Here is a 19,750-nt window from a genome sequence, read left to right on the forward strand (position 1 = left end):
AGTCAATATAAGTATAATTTGACTCTTGCAAGTAGGTTTAAATAGCGAAGAGAAAGGAATGACTACTGGGCAGCACTCTACCTCAACAAGCTGATGTGCAGGAGCAGGTCTCAAGTACTGGAGAATAACCTCTTCAGTTTCTGAGCTGTGCAAGGAAATGTTAATTGATACATGACAATTACAGGTACAGGGTCTGGCTGCATCATGAACTGAACCAGATAAAGCAACTAATCTCAGAAAAAAGTGACTCAGTATTAGTAAGGTCAGTTATTATTGAACAAATCACTAATGTTTTTCCAGACATTCAAAGATTAACTGCTTATAGATGGATGCCATTCAGAACGGACACTGAAGTTAATTTGTACAACAGGCAGTCCTGAATTTTCTGAACAAATCCTTTACTTTTTTATCAAATAATAACAATATTATGTATGTACAAAAAAATGAAGCAACATTCAGCCCACTACAAATTAATAATAGAAAGATAGTCCATACAGTCAAAAGCCATAAATCTAAGTGCATTACAAAAAAATTCATAAAACAATTGCATGTTTACCTCTCGGACTCCGGTGATGGAATATGCATGGCCTTTGACAAGTTTCTTAAACGTGACTGCCTCCATGTCAAATGCACTTGTAATCTGAAATAAATTTGACAAATATCTTTAAAATTATGTATAAGAACACATACAGCTGCACAAGGTCTGAAATACTACAAGCAATTACGATGAACACTTTTTTACTAAGCAAGAATACAAATATTTGAAGGCTGCATCACTTATTACAGTCACTACCCACCTATGGTAAAAGTCCCCGATTACAGTCTAACCTAACCATAAACTATTCCCCACCCCTCATTCAATTCTACCTATACAGGACCCTAACCCGATGGTTTCACTGCCTGTACCCAAATAAGCCCATACATTCCACAGAGACTGGCATCTCAAGACTAGATAAGAGCGCTATACCTCATTTGTTCCTGCCTAAGGGGCCCTATCAGCTCATTCATTCCCCTGCTGTGCAAGTCAGGTAGTAGGGAGCAGGCCAGTAAAGCAGCCTACCATAGATCTGTTTTCCCTCAGCAGCTCCGTTGAGCCCTACAATGCTGCCCACCCCCCTCAGAGAAATTTGTGCATCTCCACACTGGGCAATCCACAGGCTGCTCTGCACACACTTCAGCACTTCTTATGACAGCATGAGCTTGTTTGGCTCATGTTCCACAGGAAGAGCAATACGTGCTTCCACTATAGGAAATTCACCCCGGGGATCACTTCTGTGGCTCTGATTGACAGAGGCACAAGAAAATAATTTTCTTGGGTGGCAAAGCCAGGGTAACGTTTGGCTATGCTTATATAGACCCTAGGGCCAATAGCCTAGTACCTACCTATGAACCTATGTCATCCAAGTGGCAAGCCAGGGCCATTTCCCTCATCTAAGATGAGAAGGCCAGCAGAAGTCAGTCATTCCTATCTTCCCCAACCTGTCCCCTCCAGTGCCGTACATTGGTCACCAAGGTTACAGTCAGGGCTACATCCTACTGTACCATGGGGTGCAGGCAACTCCACAGATTTTATTTTCAGTAATAATATACCTTTCTAAACCCAGCCACTGGGGATGCACAAGCCAGTGCATTTCTTTGTGCCGGTCCCAAGCCCGGATAAATGGGGAGGGTTGCGTCAGGAAGGGCAGACAGCATAAAACCTCTGCCAAAAATTACTGATGCAGAGAACTTTTCATAATTACATACAGGATCGGTCGAGGCCTGGGTTAACAACAACCGCCACCAGTACTGTTAACCAACAGGGTGCTGGCGGAAATTGGGCTACTGTTGGCTGAAGACGAAGAGGAGGGGAAGGCATGCCCGAAGGCAGGAAGAGAGGAGGAAGGTTAGGAGTGTAGTACTGAGGGTAGGAACTTTGAATGTTGGCAGTATGACTGGTATAGGGAGAGAGCTAGCTAATATGATGGAGAGAAGGAAGGTTGATATATTGTGCGTGCAAGAGACCAGATGGAAGGAAAGTAAGGCCAAGTGTATAGGAGGCGGGTTCAAATTGTTCTATCATGGTGTGGATAGCAGAAGAAATGGGGTAGGAGTTATCCTAATGGAACAGTATGCCAAGAGTGTTTTGGAGGTGAAGAGAGTGTCTGATAGAGTGAAGTTTATGAAGCTTGAAATTGATGGTGTAATGATGAATGTTGTTAGTGCATATGCTCCACAAGTTGGGTGTGCGATGGATGAGAAAGAAAAATTTTGGAGTGAGTTGGATGAAGTGGTGGTGAGTGTACCCAAGGGTGAGAGACTAGTGATTGGAGCAGACTTCAATGGGCATGTTGGTGAAGTGAACAGAAGGGATGAGGAAGTGATGGGTAGGTATGGTGTTAAGGAGAGGAATGCAGAAGGTCAGATGATTGTGGATTTTGTGAAAAGGATGGACATGGCTGTGGTGAATACGTATTTTAAGAAGAGGGAGGAGCATAGGGTGACATACAAGAGTGGAGGAAGATGCACACAGGTGGATTATATCCTATGTAGGAGGGCCAGTCTGAAGGAGATTGGAGACTGTAAAGTGGTGACTGGGGAAAGTGTAGTTAAGCAGCATAGAATGGTGGTCTGCAGGATGATGTTGGTGATCAAGAAGGAGGAGGAGTGTGAAAGCAGTGCCAAGGATTAAATGGTGGAAGTTAAAAAAGGGTGATTGTGAGGTGGAGTTCAGGGAAGAGTTAAGACAGGCACTGGGAGGCAATGAAGAGTTAACGAATAGCTGGGTAACTACAGCAGAGCTAGTAAGGGAGACTGCTAGGAAGGTGCTTGGTGTGACATCTGGACAGAGGAAGGAGGACAAGGAGACATGGTGGTGCAATGAGGAAGTACAGGAAAGTATACAGAGGAAGAGGCTGGCGAATAAAAAGTGGGATTTTCAAAGAGATGAAGAAAGTAGACATGGGTATAAGGAGATGAGGCATATGGCAAAGAGAGAGGTGGTGAATGCTAAGGATAAGGCGTATGGAGAGTTGTATGAGAGATTGGACACTAAAGAGGGAGAAAAGGACCTGTACCTTGGCTAGACAGAGGGACAGAGCTGGGAAAGATGTGCAGCAGGTAAGGGTGATAAAGGACAGTGAGGGAAACGTACTCACAAGTGAGGAGAGTGTGTTGAGTAGATGGAAAGAGTACTTTGAAGGGCTGATGAATAAAGAGAATGACAGAGAGAGAAGGTTGGATGATGTGGGGATAGTGAAGCAGATTAGCAAGGAAGAAGCAAGGACAGCTATGAAGAGGATGAAGAATGGAAAGGCTGTTGGCCCAGATGACATACCAGTGGAAGCATGGAGGTGCTTAAGAGAAATGGCAGTGGAATTTTTAACCAGATTGTTTAATGAAATTTTGGAATGTCAGATGATGCCTGAGGAGTGGAGAAAAAGTGTTTTGGTACCTATCTTTAAGAATAAGGGTGATGTGCAGAGCTGCAATAACTACAGAGGGATAAAACTGATCAATCACAGCTTGAAGTTATGGGAAAGAGTACTGGAAGCTAGGTTAAGAAGGGAGGTGATGATTAGTGATCAGCAGTATGGTTTCCTGCAAGGAAAGAGCACTACAGATGCAATATTTGCTCTGAGAGTGTTGTTGGAGAAATACAGAGAAGGTCAGAAGGAGTTGCATTGTGTCTTTGTGGACTTAGAGAAAACATATGACAGGGTGCCTAGAGAGGATTTGTGGTATTGTATGACGAAGTCGGGAGTGGCAGAGAAGTATGTAAGAGTGGTACAGGATATGTACAAGGGTAGTTTGACATTGGTGAGGACTGCGGTGGGAGTGACAGAAACGTTTAAGGTGGAGGTGGGATTACATCAAAGATCAGCTCTGAGCCCTTCTTATTTGCAGTGATGATGGACAGGTTGACAGATGAGATTAAACAGGAGGCCCCGTGGACTATGATGTTTGCAGATGACATTGTGATATGTAGCGAGTAGGGACCAGGTTGAGGAGACCCTGGAGAGCTGGAGATATGCTTTAGAGAGGAGAGGAATGAAGGTCAGCAGGGCTAAAACAAAATATGTGTGTGTAAATGAGAGGGAGGGTAGAGGAATGGTGAGGATGCAGGGAGTAGAGTTGGTAAAGGTGGATGAGTTTAAGTTCTTGGGATCAACAGTTCAGAGTAATGGTGAGTGTGGAAGAGAGGTGAAGAAGAGTACAGGCAGGGTGGAATGGGTGGAGAAGAGTGTCAGGAGTGATTTGTGACAGACGGGTACCAATAAGAGTGAAAGGGAAGGTCTACAAGAAGGTAGTGAGACCAGCTATGTTATATGGGTTGGAGACGGTAGCATTGTCGAAAAGGCAGGAGTCAGAGCTGGATGTGGCAGAGTTAAAGATGTTAAGATTTGCACTGGGTGTGACTAGGATGGACAGAATTAGGAATCAGTATATTAGAGGGTCAGCTCAGGTTGGACAGTTTGGAGACAAAGCAAGAGAGGCGAGATTGTGTTGGTTTGGACATGTGCTGAGGAGGGATGCTGGGTATATTGGGAAAAGGATGCTAAGGATGGATCTGCCAGGTAAGAGGAAAAGATGAAGGCCTAAGATGAGGTTTATGGATGTGGTGAGAGAGGACTTGCAGGCAGTTGGTGTGAAAGAGCATGATGCAGAGGACAGGAAGAAATGGAAACAGATGATCCGCTGTGGTGACCCCTAACGGGAACAGCCGAAAGAAGATGATGATGATGAATAATATACATTTCTAAACTCTGATGAAATTGCAGCTACTAAACTAAACTGTAATTAAAAACTGCAATTTGCACTATCCTGGTTGATAAAATCAACTTCCTAGAGACACCATTTGTTCATCTCTTCTAATGCCACATACACAAATTCAGAGATATCAGAAAACATACAGCACATAAATACACAATGTTTGTATGTGTATTATAATATATACCAGTATGTATATATACATATAAATATGTATGGAACTACTGGCATTCATCGAATCGACTCTACATCAGCGTTATGGGTTGACATTAGTCATCTGTGCATGTGTCAAAGTTACACCATGGAACATGCTAATACACCATGGAACATGCTAAATTTAAAATGTGTGTTTCAAAGAGACATCAAGCACCCTGCTAATTATACATACTGAGATTATACAATCCCCAGGGAAGGGGCATGTTCCCCTTTCTGAGGGATTATGCTTTATTGCAAAACTGTCAACCATCTGCATTGTCACCCAAAGTGGAACAATAGAGGACAACATTAGCTACGATCAACCAATCTCATGGAAACCATAGGGACAGTTCCATTTGTCCATCATTGTTTCTGTCAAAACATGAAATTACTGTTTTTTGTTTTTTTTGTCGAATCATATTTCATCAATAATTACGTTGTTTAATGTAAGCTGAGAAGGGGTTCAGATATTTTGTGTGCTTGCTTTAGTTATAAATGTGTTAAGTGGTGTATGCATGCATACACTGATGGGGAAATGTACATGTTTTGTGTTAACATGCAGGCTGGAGAATGTGTGTAAAGGCTTTTGCTGCAACACTGCTGGACAGTGGGGCTGAGGAGGTTTTTTCTTTCCCTCACTACAGCACAATCTCAAAGTTATTATATATATAGTAGCAGAAATATGAAGGGGGGCAGTCCCCCAAAATGATGGTGTAGGGGACTGACTTGTCCTCCTGCAAATTTTTTTTTCTTTTTTTAGATATTCTTTCCAAGTAATATTCAGTTAATGAAGTTTTTCAAGTTTGTGATTCAGCAATGTGAGTAATCAACCCTTTCTTATATTCTCATATGTATAAAAAATGGTGAAAGATCAGACAGATACCCGTTGACTTGCAAATTTGCCCAAAACCATTTGAATGCTGGTCCATATTTATTCTTTCAGCATACTGACTTTGCCTGTATCCAGAATGGCTTATTAGATGGATAACATTCCATGCAGGAGACTAACCTTATTATACAGCTATTTTGGCTAGTTAAGGAAGAGCTAACAGAAGGTAGTGACAATACAACCCACTGAATATCAGGTGTTGGTGTATTATACCCTGACTGCCACCCATCTTAGCATACATGCAGTAAGCACAAACACATGCAAATCTGCATGTGCAGCTAAACAAGCATGGTGTATAATTCACATGTCTACACAAGCCAAGCCTCCAGCATGTAGGGGTTCGGGTATGTAACAGAAGCCAGTGTCCACGCCTTTTGTGAACAAAAGGCCTATGTGAAATCAAACCCATACTATCTTGTTCAGCCCTATGACTACCCAGCTCCACTATTAAAACAAAGTTACTAAATGCTCATGTGAATGTCTTACATCAGTACGAGTGGGTTGGTACTATTTTTGTCCCTATATTACTTTGTTGCATTGAAAATAAAACCAAGTAAGTTATGGCATGCTACCAGAGTTGCTGACACATTTGAGTACCTCATTGGAGGACAATGTCCAGAAATATATTTCTGTGAAGCATCCTTTCATGGCATTGAGTTAAGGACCCGCTCAGAGTGTCTGCCGCAATATTTTGACAGGAGGGAATGTAAACTGCCCGAAGAGTCGGTTGATACTGGATAGCAAGTTCCCACACCAAGAGTGCCAACCGGCAAAGAAGATAAGACCCCCCCCACACACACACACCCATTTGTGTACATACCACATCACTGTGGTACTGTCTGTAAACACCTTGACAGATCCCAGGAAAAGACAGGATGAAAAGCCCGAAGAGCCAGCAGAAGAACTCTCATCTTTTTGACACTAATGTGTTCTTTCTGATGAAGAGGAGTCCAAATACCCTGGATTTTCAGGGAGTCAAAGGCTGCTCCCCATCCCACATATGAAGCATCGGTGAACAGCTCCTGAGAGGGAAGAAGGGGATAAAAAGAGAGCCCTGGATTTACAGACAACTGCTGAATCCACCACTGAAGTTCCTTCTTGAGATAAGGCAGAAGAGGAACTACAAATTCAAAGACATGCGCATGTTAAAGCCAAACAGTCTTCAGAAACCACTGAACCTTTCTCATGTGCAGTTTGGCCAGAGGAAGCATAGGAATAGTGGAGACCATAAACCCCAGAGCTCTAAGAAGTTCCCTGGCTGTTAGACAAGCCAGAGGAAGAAGAGCTTGTAAAAAAGAAAATTAGTGCCAAGGCTGTGGGAGGAGGCAGGGATGCCAGCATAGGCACAGTCTGGGTCCTGCACCCCAGGAAACACATGGTCCTGAGAAAGAGTCAGAAAACATCTTTTGAAGTTTATTGTGAACCCCAGGCTTTGCAGAGGGGAAATGGCAAAATGAAGATTTTGCTACAAGATCCCTGAAGTGGATGCCTAAAACCAGAGGTCATCCAAGCAAGGAAAAACCTGGATCTCCTGAAGCCTGCAAAAAGCAATCACAGGAGCGAGGCTTTTGATGAATACCCTTGGGGCAGTAGAAAGGCCAAAGGGCAAAGTAGAAAACTGAAAATGCCAGGTAGCAACAGAGAAATGTAAAAACTTCCTGAAAAGGGAATGAATAGGTATATGGAGATAAGCATCCTTGAGATCCAGAGACACCAGAAGCAAAAGAGGGAACAAAGTCTGTAGGTACAACATTCAAGAAGAAGGTACCTTCAGAAAAGTTTAGATGAGAGAGGTCTAGAATTGGTCTACTAGTACCCTCTTTCCTGGGCACTAGAAACATCCTGCAGTAAAACACCCTCCCCTTTTGGGACACAGGTACCTCCTCAATAGTACCCTGAGGTAAAAGATCTCAAAGTAACCCTGGAAAGGACAACTGTTCCAGAAGGGGCTGAAGAATTCCCATAAAAGAGGGGAGAGAGTTCCAGACCATGAACTACCCCTACTTGATAAGTGGACAGAACCCAGGAATCCTGAGTAATCTTTAGCCAAACAGGAAGAGACAGGCGAAGAGAAAAAGGAAAGTGGCTGGAAAGAATAGGATAGTCAGACAGCACCAGGGCACTAGGTTTATCAGAAAGAGAGAGACTTCTGAGGCACAAAAGTATGAGTAGCCTTTGCAAGAGAAGCCTGCTTGCCACCCTTAGAAGAAAGGTGCAATTACCTGCGAAAAAGGCTGGCTTATTGGGGTAGTTTCTCTGAAAATTTGACACAGAAGAAAAAAGAAGTTATGTACTCACCATAACGTTCCATCTGTGTAGGTAAACTTCATTTGTCAGCAACCTGTGGGTATTGGATCCATATCGGATCTGAGCTGGCATCTTCAAACAGCTAAGATCTGAGCTCCAAGCTCCCCCCTTACCCATAATCCCCTGACATCCCTCTCTGACCTCAGATCGAGTTTGCTATAGTAAAACAGCATATTACAACAAAGGATCACCTGCAACTCCTAACCTGGTGTTATCCAGAGAAAAGGACAAGGAATCCTTCTAGGACGCACTATAGGTTAGGGGGATGGAAGGGGGGTTGTTTACTGACAAATGACCTACTCAGATGGAACGTTATGGTGAGTACATAACTTCTTTATCTGAAGTAGTTAACTTCATTTGTCCATCAACCTGTGGGACAGAGTCCCCAGCTACTCAAACTTGGGGGGTCCCCTATGGAAGGATATTCCGGAGCACTGCACAGCCGAAGGATGCTCTCCCTCTGGAAATTAGATCCAACTTGTAATGGTTAATGAAAGTATGGGATGAAGCCCAAGTGGCTGCTGAACAAATGTCGTCCAAGGAGACTCTGGAGCAAAAGGCAGCAGAAGTAGAGATCGATCGGGTAGCATAAGCGTGGACTCTTTCAGGTTCAGGTCAACCAGAACTCTTATATGCAAGAAGTATACATTGGGAAATCCATCTGGACAATATAACTTTTGATACTGGTTTGCCCAAAGAGGGTCTTGCAAAGGATACAAAGAGTTGCTCAGATTGCCTATGTTCAGCGGTCCTGTGCAAGCAGAATCTCAATTGCCTATGTACGTCCAGAGAATGTAATTTGTATTCATCCTTGTTTTGATAATTTGGAAAGAAAACTGGTAAATTAATGGATTGACTAATATTGGGCTCAGAAGCAACTTTGGATAGAAAGTAGGGACTGGTCCTGAGGGAAACTATCTTTATGGAAGTCCAAGTACGGTGGTTTGGCGCAAAGGGCTTGAAGCTCCGAAACCCTTCTAGCCGAAGTGATAGCAATGAGAAAGGCTGTCTTCCAAGATAAGTATTTCAGATCCACCGAGGCTGCGGGTTCAAACGGAGGGCCGGTCAAGGACTGGAGAACAAGAGTTAAATCCCATGGAAGGGCTGCATCTTTCACCAGAGGTCTTAAGAAGAAGGTGCCTTTTAAGAAAGTCTTACATAATTTGGAAGATGCTAAGGAACCAAGGTCACTTCCCACATGATAATGGGAAATTGTAGCTAACTGGACTTTGACCGTGGAAGAGCTAGCACCTTGGTCGAATAAGGTCGACAAAAATTCTAACACCACTGGGATGGGAGCTGTAAAAGGATCCAAGTTTCTATGCTCCGCCCAGATAGTAAAGCATTTCCATTTGCTGTTATAAACCTTTCTTGTAGAAGGTTTATGAGCGGCCACTAAAATAGCCTTAACAGGGGACGAGATATCGTGAGTCCTAACTATTACTGGAACTGGATCAGCCAAGCAGTGAGCTTGAGGTTGTCCAGGTTCGGAGTTGGTAAACCCAATGGGTGAGAGATCAGATCCAGGGTGGGATCTAGAATCCATGGAGGATTCACTAGATGAGACCATAGACATGGGAACCATGTTTGACGAGGCCAGAATGGGGCTATGAGGATTAGTCTGCTCCCCAACCGACGGGCTTTCTGCAAGAATTTTAGCATTAGGGGAAGAGGGGGATAAGCATAAAGTAGACCGGATGGCCAAACATGCACCAGAGCATCTCTGGGGGATTCCCCTGGTGGGAGAATTAGAGCGAAGTAGTCGCTGCACTTTGCGTTCGAAGGAGACGCGAAGAGATCGCAGCAAGGTTGACCCCACTTGAGGAAGATTTGCTTCGCTATTCTGGGGTTCAGAGACCACTCGTACGGCGAGAGGATGGTTCGACTCAGCCTGTCTGCTAAGATGTTCGACCGAACTGGAATATGCGTCGCTATGAGAAAGCGGTTGGTGGAGATCGCCCATTCCCAAACTCTCATGGCCTCTCGACAAAGTGGGTAAGATCTGGTTCCCCCCTGTTTGTTGATATACCAGACCACTGACATGTTGTCTGTCTGAATTGCAACTGTTCCTAAGGGAAGAAGGGCTTGGAGGGCTTGCAACGCCAAAAGCACCACTCTCATCTCTAGGACATTGATATGCAATAAGGTCTCTGACTGGGTCCACGTGCCTTGGACGGTTCTGCCCATACAGTGCCCCCCCACCCTAGGCGAGAAGCATCCGTGGTCACCGTGGTTAGAGGCAGGGACATAGAAAAGGGGCACCCTATCTGGAGGTCCGGTGATTGAAGCCACCAGAGCAGGGAATTCCTGCAAACCCTGCTGAGGGGAATAGGTGCACTCAGCGGGCGTAGCAGGATGGACCATTGAACCTGCAGGGTCCACTGTAGTACTCTCATGTTCAAGCGCGCTAAAGGTAGCAGATTGATCGTGGCCGCCATGGAACCTAGATCCCTCATAACCAATTCCACTGGAGGAGCCGAGGATTGTAAAAAAGCCAGTACGTGGAGCTTCAGGGTACGAATCCGGTTCGAAGTTAAGAAGACTCTCAATAGGTTTGTGTCTAATCTGGCTCCTATGAAGTCTAAGATCTGGGTTGGATGAAGGGAAGATTCGTTGAGGTTGATTGTGATTCCCAGCCGAGAGGCCAGGTGGAGGAAGTAATCGCTGGCTGAACATAGTAGATGCCTGCTGGGGGCAGTCAGGAGCCAGTCGTCCAGGTAGGGAAAGACCTGTACAACCTGGAGTCTCAGGTGGGCCGCTACTACTGACAAAACTTTGGTGAACACCCTGGGGGCTATGGTGAGACCAAAGGGGAGGGCCCTGAACTGGTAGTGACTGGCTCCTAGCCGGAAGCGGAGAAACCTTCTGGACCGTCTGTCCATCAATATGTGGTAGTACGCATCCTTGAGGTCTATCGAGCACATCCAGTCATTCTCCTGCACGAGGGGGAGAATGGACTGAATGGTGACCATCCGGAACTTTTCTTTGGCCACTGACAGGTTTAGTAAGGACAGGTCGAGGATTGGCCTTAAGTCCCCCGTCTTTTTTGGCACCAGAAAGAACCTGGAGTAGAAGTCTGATCTGGACTGGTCTAGGGGGATGCACTGGATCACTCTTTTTCTAGCAGCTGCTTTATTTCTGCGGCTGCTGCCTCCCTTTGATTGGGTGGGACATCGGGGAGGCTCCGGGGTCTGGGCAGGGAATTCAGAAAGGGGATTTTGTAACCTCTGGATATGATCTGAAGCACTCAGCGATCTGTTGTAATGGACTCCCAAACTGCTAGGTGCCTCGAGAAACGCCCCCCCGACTGCCTCCAGAGTGGAACAGTTGGGTAACCCTTCAGGGCTGCTGTGCGGGCCGATCCGAAAAGGGTTCTCCCGACCCGAAATTCTTCGGTCACCCTCTGCCTCTGGGCCGGCGTCCACCTTGTCCTCCTCTGCCTCTGAAGGATGAGGGGCCCGGAGTGAAACGGGGCTGTTGAGACTTCCGGAACCACATCTTCTTCTGTCCCCTTTGGTTCCTGGAGAAGGACCTCGGGGGAGCAGAGAAGCGGACGCCGACGGCAGACGTCTTCCCGTCTTTCTCGCTCTGGACCAGCGTGTCACAAGCGGTCTTGCCAAAAAGCGAAGAGTCATCAAAAGGGGCATTTGTGAAGGACGCCTTGAAGGGTTCCGCAAAGTCGCAGAGGTGGAGCCAAGCGTTCTCAAAACAAAGCCCGCTCCACTAGCTCTAGCGGCTCCTTCAGTAGCATGGGGGAGGAGCCGCATAGAAGTGTTCGAGATGGACTTGAGAGTGGCCATTCGAGCTGAGAACACCTTCTTGTCCTCAGTCGACATGGACTCTGGGGGCGAACTGGCGTATTCCTTGATGAGATCCCGCTGGAGTCGTATGACGTATACCATATAATTCAGCGACCTCACTGCGAAGGTAGCTGAAGCAAACATCTGCTTCCCCAGGCGGTCCATCGTCTGAGACTCCTTGTCGGGAGGATGGACCGAGGAACTCTCCTGGGCTAGTTCCCTCTTGGTGGCAGCCGCCACCAACATGGCATCCACAAGAGCACCCTTGCGCCATACCACTCTATCAGTGGGAGGGGCTAAGGATTTTATCCGGCCTCTTTGGAATGGGCTCAACAGTGTCCGGTTCCTTCCATGCCCTGGTAGTGATGAGATCTACCAGGGGATCGGTGGGAGGGGACACCCAAGAGGTAGATGGGCCTGCTTCAAATGCCTCAAGGAACACAGACTCATCCGAGGAAGGCTTTTGGGCTGACCACCCCACTCTAATTCGAAGCATTTCCATAATGTCTCCGAAGGAGACGTCCTTGGGGGGTGACCTTGGGGAACCTTCCCCTTCCTCTAAGTCCGTGCCTTCTGTCAAAGACTCAGGTGAGTCCAAGTGCCTCCTCTTGCACTTACGTTTGTGAGAGACCTCCTCGGGGGGGCTGTCTGAAGTGGCCTCACCAACCACATCTTGTTCCTCTAAGGGAACCACCTGGGACATAGGCGCAGGCTGTCCCTGGGGCTGGGTGATGGAAGGTAGGCCCATCTGAGAAAGAGTGCAGGGTTGAGCCGTAGTCGGAGCCTGGGGCCTGGAATCCTTTGACAATACCCTCTCCACTACATCGAAAACTGAGGGAGAACTGCTCTCTCTAGGATCCGAGAGCAGCCCCCTCGGATCCGATGCGTGGATCAGGGCCGGTGCCGAAGCAATCGGATCCTAAGGGCCAGTATGCTCCGACCTAGACGGAGCAGGACACACTGACCCCTCCGGATCTGAAGCACAGCTCTCGGCTCCAAGAGCTCGGATCCAAAAAAGGACCCAACAAACTCGAGGGTGCGGTTGGAGCCGAAGTACGAAGCACTATTGGTGCTGAACCTCCCCCGGCTCCAATGCAACCCGGATCCGAAGGCTCCGAACCCTGAAAGTGGGTCGGAGAAGGAGCAATCGGGGCGAAAAAGGGGGTCGAGCTCTCCCCCGGAGGGTGGGGGGCATGAGCACTCCCATCTGCAGCTGGGCCTGGAGGAACCTACGCATCATCCGGTCCATATCTGCATCGGACAAGCTTCAGGTGGACCTAGAGGAGGCCACCGACGAGGGCCGGGAGTGCCGCCTTGATGACCTCGAAGGCGACCAGGTTTCCTCCTCCGGCTCCAGGGAGAAGCGAGGTGAATGGAGCCGGGAAGGAGAAGGCCCGGAAGCCCTGGGAGAAGCAGCTTGTTTAGCCGGCGGAGTCGAGGAGGAAGACTCGGCCCGCCACTTGTGGTGTCTTTCCTTCTTCTTCTCCCGCCTAGCATCCCTCTCCTCCTGGCCTAAAGTGGAAGGTTGAGTCCCGGCCAGAGGAGCAGGAGTGGAAGGGGGCACTGCCGCGGCAGGTGCCACCAAGGGAGAGGAGGTCGAAGCCGAATCTCGGGGCAAAAGTCCCACAAGAATCAGCTTCGATCTCCTGTCCTTTAGAGCCCTGGGGTTGAAGGCTGCACAAATAGTGCAGCCTGAGGAAAGGTGGTCAACCCCAAGGCAAATAACACACCGAGTGTGGCCATCCTCCAGGGATAGCTTATGGCCACACTCGGTGCATTTAGAGAAAAAGGTTTTTGGGGCTTCAGACATAGTTAAACTAAAAAAAACAACACAAGACCCAACACACACGCCTTCACACACACACGGGGAGGAATGAACTACACTAAAAATTAACCAGATAACAATACTAAAACTAAAGGGTTTTAATACAAGGGCAACACACAACACAACAAACAATATTACACTACAGAAAAATTAGAAAAGCAATATTTTTCTCACAGAACGACCAACTCCCACACCTGGAACTCATTCAAAGCTGTTGAGTCAACCGCGGCAAATGAGATCTGGGGTCAGAGAGGGATGGCAGGGGATTATGGGTAAGGGGAGGAGCTTGGAGCTCGGATCTTAGCTGTTTGAAGCTGCCGGCTCGGATCCGATACCCACAGGTTGATGGACAAATGAAGTTAACTACTTCAGATCAAACATGTTATGTTCTTGTAAAACATTGCCCTTATCCTGAAGGGACTCAAGCAAATCACCAACAGCTTCACCAAACAAGTGTTTATTATCTAGAGGGGCATCCATCAACTTAGCCTTAATATCATTAGGCAAAGGTTGAAGCCGAAGCCAAGAATATCTCCTCATCACCAACTCAAAAGCAGCAGCCCTAAAAGGAGCATCTGTTGCATCACAACTACACTTGATGGAATGGCAAGCCACTGGGAGGAAGTCCTTAAAAGGGAAAGGGCAGAGGTTTTACCTTCAGAGTCTGGAAGATCAGAAATCACCTGACAAGCCTGAAAAAGCAGAACCAAGAAGTACCTGGACATACGGGTCTGATAATTAACAGCCCTAAAGCCAAGGTAACAAAGGTATAAGACCTTCTTGCCTAGCTTTTCCATAGCTCTACTATCTTTATCAGAAGGCAGTAAATTAGAAGAAGGAAGCAACTGAGAAGGGTTGTCAAAAGTTACTGACACCACCGAGGGGTCATCAGGATAACACTTGTACAAGAGCTTACAGCCATCAGGCACCCAATAGAACCCTACAATGGGTACTGGAGGACTGAAACCACCACAAAAATGAATTTGACCTAGGTTTCGTCTTTATTTAGACTTCTTCAGAACAAAATGTTAAAAAGTGGTTACCCACCAGCATTTATACAAGATAAGATGACATCATTGATCAATTAGTCAATTAAAAACTTAAAAGGCAAAAAACATTTCACCATGCTTAAAGCAACCTGAGCACACACCCACACACACACAAACAAATCACTTATAATATGGTGAACATACTGCATTAGTGATAGTAAAATATTCATAAATACGGTGTCACAAAATCAAATAACAAAATGTTATAATGAAAATGAACACCTAGCATCACACCATGTAATATGTAATGTTAAAAAATACAATTATACATGACAAGTGAAATTATCAACTAGTCACCCAAGAATGTGTTTCAGTTTTAAAATTGGAGCTATACTAATATGATCATTAATACCAGGAAAGACAGTTGCATTCAACCTAAGTTGCCACCTTACTTCACTAAATGCAAATCTAAAATTGTTTGGTTTTTGGTTTGTGTTTGGTTTGTCACCCAATAGAACCTATCAATGTTTCTTGGGGGAAGGAGGCTGAGAATCTGGAGCCTTAGAGGCATTAGAAAAGGCATCCAACAAACCAGCCAAAACAGAAGGGATGGCAGAAGATCTGGGAGAATCAATCTGCAAGACCTCGTAACACCTTTTTTGTATCTCAGAAACTTGAGCACAATCCCATTTAAAGAACTCCATCATCCTATGGAGTATCAGGACTAGTAGATTCCTCTTCCTCTGATCCATAGTCCAAAGGAGAGGGAATCTGGGAGGAGTACGCAAGGGATTCCTCATCTGAATCTACCTCCTCCTCAGAGGAACCCTGTTCTCTGGGTCTTTTAAGGAGGCTAGAGGACCAAGGAGGGCTGGAACAGAAACTCCCAGAGGAGGTTTTAAAGCCATCAAAGCACTAAACAACCCCTGAGTGAAGTACTGCCATTCACAGTGTGGATCGTTAGGAGCTGAGGAAATATGTTTAGACTTCTGCTTTTTCTTTAAGGGAATGTCTGCCCTACAAAACTTGGAAGGCTCCACTCCCGGACAGCATTCAATAATTGTTGTAGGGGCATCTTCTCTGACTAAAATTTGGGGAACACCCCTAAGCCTCTTGGAAATAATCAGTTGCAGTTCGCCCTGAATATCCAAAGCGGACATCTGCAATGCCTCCTCGGAGTGCCTAAGGTCAGATCACCACCGGCCTCCAACACAGTCACAGCAGAAGAATCCAACAATGAAGCTGGGGTGAACCTTTGAGCTATCACTCACCTTCGGAGGGATGTCCAGCAGAGGCTGAACAGCAGAAGATTCCTGCCTAGGTTTCTTGGCCGCCTTCTTCCCAGATGGCTGCCTCTCACAGCAGGATTTTCCCTCCATTGCGTCTTTAGCATGAAGCTTAAGACATTGATTCTCAAGACAAAGAAGATGACAGCCTACTAAGAAGGGTTTGGCAACAAAGGCCTGACAGACAGAACAGGATGTATGATTGTGCGAAGGGCAAAGGCAAAACAGATACTGTTCGTGATAGTTTTTATGGGGAAATCTGTCTCCTACACTGGTATTTACCCTTCTTGGCTGACATGAAATCCCACAATCAACTATATCACAAAAGAAAGATAAAATAACAAAAACCCCAATGGGGCACTTATCTGTAATGGCTTGTTGAAAAAGCTACAGAATGGGCATTCAGACAGTTTGGACTGGGGGCAAATAAGTTCTAAGGACTGGATGTCACCTTTATGCCCTACACTATATGAGGAGCATATGTGTGATGTACAGCATACCTTAAAGCAACCTACAGGCTTTGGCACACTGGCCAGAAGTTGGCCGCCCTTGGCAGGAAATCCCTATTGCAACGAATACTGCAACAGTGAAATAGAAGGACATATTTGGTTACGTCAGAGGATAAGGCTGGTTTATTGGCTAATACACAGGGAAACTAAACAGTCAGTCTGAGACTCTGGAGATTCTGAGGAGGTTTTCTGGATGGATGGGAAAGTGGATCATTACTGGAATCCAAAATCCAGGGAGGACCCTTATGTCAGGCCTTAAAAAAAGAAAACAAATTTGCCTGGTTCAATAGGGGGGAATGAGGATAACCATGGCTTTGCATTTGACAGCTTTCCACAGAAATCGAAGAATTAAGAGTAGAGGGAGGATAAGCATAAAGAATCCTGGGAGGTCATTGCTCAGCCACAGAATCCCTCAGAACTGTCACTTTTCGAGAATAATGGCAAATAACTTGTTGTGTCTGTTGTTGGATGAGGATATGAATAGACTGTAGCAAGGCTGGCTCCAGCAGTTGAAAATCTGTTGTGTCACTGCTGAAGTGAGACCACACATGATGCATCATGATGGATCTGCTCTGCAAGGCAGATGAACTTCTTGAGGTTGTGCTGTGCAGCTAGAAGGAGATGCAATGCCATCACCCACTGCCACATTCTCAGCTTCCTGGCATAAAGGGTAAGACCTGGTTCCCCCTTGATTGCTGATATACCAAACAACTGTCATTGTTCATTTGGATATAAATCACTCTTGGAGAAAGGGAGTCCTGAATATCTTGCAAAGCAAAGAAGGCTGCCCACATCTCAAAGACAATGACATGAAGTTAGGCCTCTTCTGGATGCATACCTGGGACCATCCTCCCCTGCAAATGTCCCCCCCCATGTCAGGTATGTAGTGTCCTTGGTAACTAACACTGGCAGGGGATGGAGGACAAAGGTTCTCCCAGAAATAAGCACAGGAAATGCAGCAAATGCTCAAGCAAAGGTTGTTTATGATAATAAGCAGTAAAACAGGTTGAGACAGCACAGACCATGCATCCTTAGAAGCTACTGCAGAATCCACATAAGGCAACACGCAAACTGCACCACTAGGATAGTCGAGGCCATTAGTCCTAGAACTCGGAGGACTAGGGCCGCTGAGGGGCAATTAGAGAAAAGAAATATCTAAATGATATTCCAAATTATCTGGACTTCTGCAAAACGATGTGGTTGTGTCTAGTCAACATCCAGTGAAGTGAATGAATTGTGTTGTTAGCAGCTAGGGCTTCTGGAGGTTTACTGATTTGTCTAAGGACAGTCAGAGCTGTAACAAGTAGTCCCTGGAAGTGATTAATGACTACATGGTTGGGGCAGCTTGGAGCCAATTGTTAAGATATGGGAAGCCGAGCTCCCTGCAACTGTAGGTGTGCCGCTATGATGACCATGTACCTGATGAACACCTGGGGGGGGGGTTGGGGTGCTGAGTTGACATCAAAGGGCAGGGGTCTGAACTGAAAGTGACTGGCTCCCAGGAGGAACTGCAGGTATCTAAAGATGCTTTGGCTATTATGATGTGGCTAATGGGTCTTCTGAAGATCTACGTAGAAAAGTCAGAATTGACTGCACTGTGATCATGCTGACTTGGGCCTTTTTTACAGAAAGTATTCTGGTCACTTAGGCCCAGAATGGGCCAGACATCATTTACTTTTCTTTGGTACCAAAAAGTATATTTGAGAAGAATCATGACCCTGTCTGGTGGGAACCTCATGGATGTCTCTTTTTTTGGGATCAAAAACAGAACCTCTGTTTCGGCCTCCTTCAGCTGGTGTGGTGGAACATCTGGTGGCTGGAATTTTTGGGGGGAAAAGGGAATTATATACCCTCTGGATATTATCCTTCTTACCAATTATCCTGTGTGGTGGACATTCTCACGTGTGTGAAGAGGGATAAGTGATCCCCTAACTGCCTCTCGAGGGCAGCAGTCAGGCAGCTCATCAGAGATGAAGGGGTTGCCCATCGCATCCCTAGTTCTGCTGACTCCCTCAGTTTCTGGATCTGTGTCGGTTTAATGGGGCTGCATTTGCACCAGCCACTCCAATAAAGAAGATTCAAATAGGTGATGCTTGGATTTCCTGAACCATAGTGATTTAAGACACTTTTGGTTCTTACTGCGTGATCTTTGCTGTCTCACACCTGACTCCTGTAGCAGAAATCATTCACACTTCTGCATTCTGTCTTTTAACAGAAGGACCAGATAAGGATGATTCATCGTAGTGGGCATTAGCAAAGGGTGCTTTATAGGTGTCTACAAAGTCACATAGTTAAAGCCAGGCCTGCAGTATCACTGCAATACCAACTCCAGCAGCCAAAGCCACTCCATCAGCTGCAGTGTATAAGATCCACATAAAGAAGATGGCAATCTTTATCAGCATGCACAAGAGTTTCCAACTGCTTTCTGGAGTCCAATACAGATGGTTTTCCCATAAGTGCTTGCCGCTCTAAATATTTCTGGAAGCGATTCATTTGAGTGGTGCATTTCTGGCCCCTAGACCGTATGTCCACAGCCCTTGATTCCTTATTGGGAAGGTAGACAGAACCTGTATCATTCGTCAGCTATTTTTTAGGAGATGCTCCCATTACGACAGAATCAACCACAGGATACTTCGCCCAATGCTATCTGTTCTCAGGATGTCTTAGAATCTCGTCTAGCTTCTGAAGCACTTATTCACAGGAATCAGGCTCTTGCTATGACCTCCTGACTGCCAGATCAATCAAATGATCCGCAGGAGATATCTCACAGAAAGTAGGAGGGCAAGCTGTAAGCCTCAAAAAGAACTTCCTTTTTCTGATATGGAGGGTCAGTGGGCCAGACCACTTTCCTGCATTAATTCAAGGATCTCGACAAAGGTGGTGTCTTCTACAGGGGACTTGAGAGAACTTTGTTGCTCTTCAGAGATGGTATCTGAAGTGCCTGTCCTCTTTCTTGGACTGGTTGGAGGGTATAATCAGACTTCTCAGAGGACTCTTCGTGTGATAATGCAGTACTTTTGAAGCCTGATCCTTGGTTCTGCCCCATGCAGGGATGATGGGACTAAAACACAGAACAGGAAACCACAGGACAGAGCTGACCTCAAAAAAGTCTAAATTACCTATCCTCTGGGGGTATGAAATGATCCTCTCCATAACCTGAAATACCATTATGCCTCAGACAGATCTGAGGAGCCCACCTTG

General features: G+C 46.1%; 1 protein-coding gene across 5 annotated transcripts in view; it reads right to left on the reverse strand.

Annotated features, from left to right (window-relative positions):
- CAPN11 (calpain 11) overlaps positions 1 to 19,750 on the reverse strand; it is a 1,381,576-nt gene that overhangs the window by 641,573 nt on the left and 720,253 nt on the right. For all 5 annotated transcript variants that reach the window (XM_044060753.1, XM_044060742.1, XM_044060725.1 and 2 more), the window contains one exon: positions 557 to 640. In XM_044060753.1, coding sequence (XP_043916688.1) covers positions 557 to 640 — 84 coding nt within the window. The remainder of the gene's footprint in view (positions 1 to 556; positions 641 to 19,750) is intronic.

This window comes from Protopterus annectens, chromosome 1.part0, assembly GCF_019279795.1.
Source record: "Protopterus annectens isolate FY-2018-M chromosome 1.part0, PAN1.0, whole genome shotgun sequence".
Taxonomy (NCBI): domain Eukaryota; kingdom Metazoa; phylum Chordata; order Ceratodontiformes; family Protopteridae; genus Protopterus; species Protopterus annectens.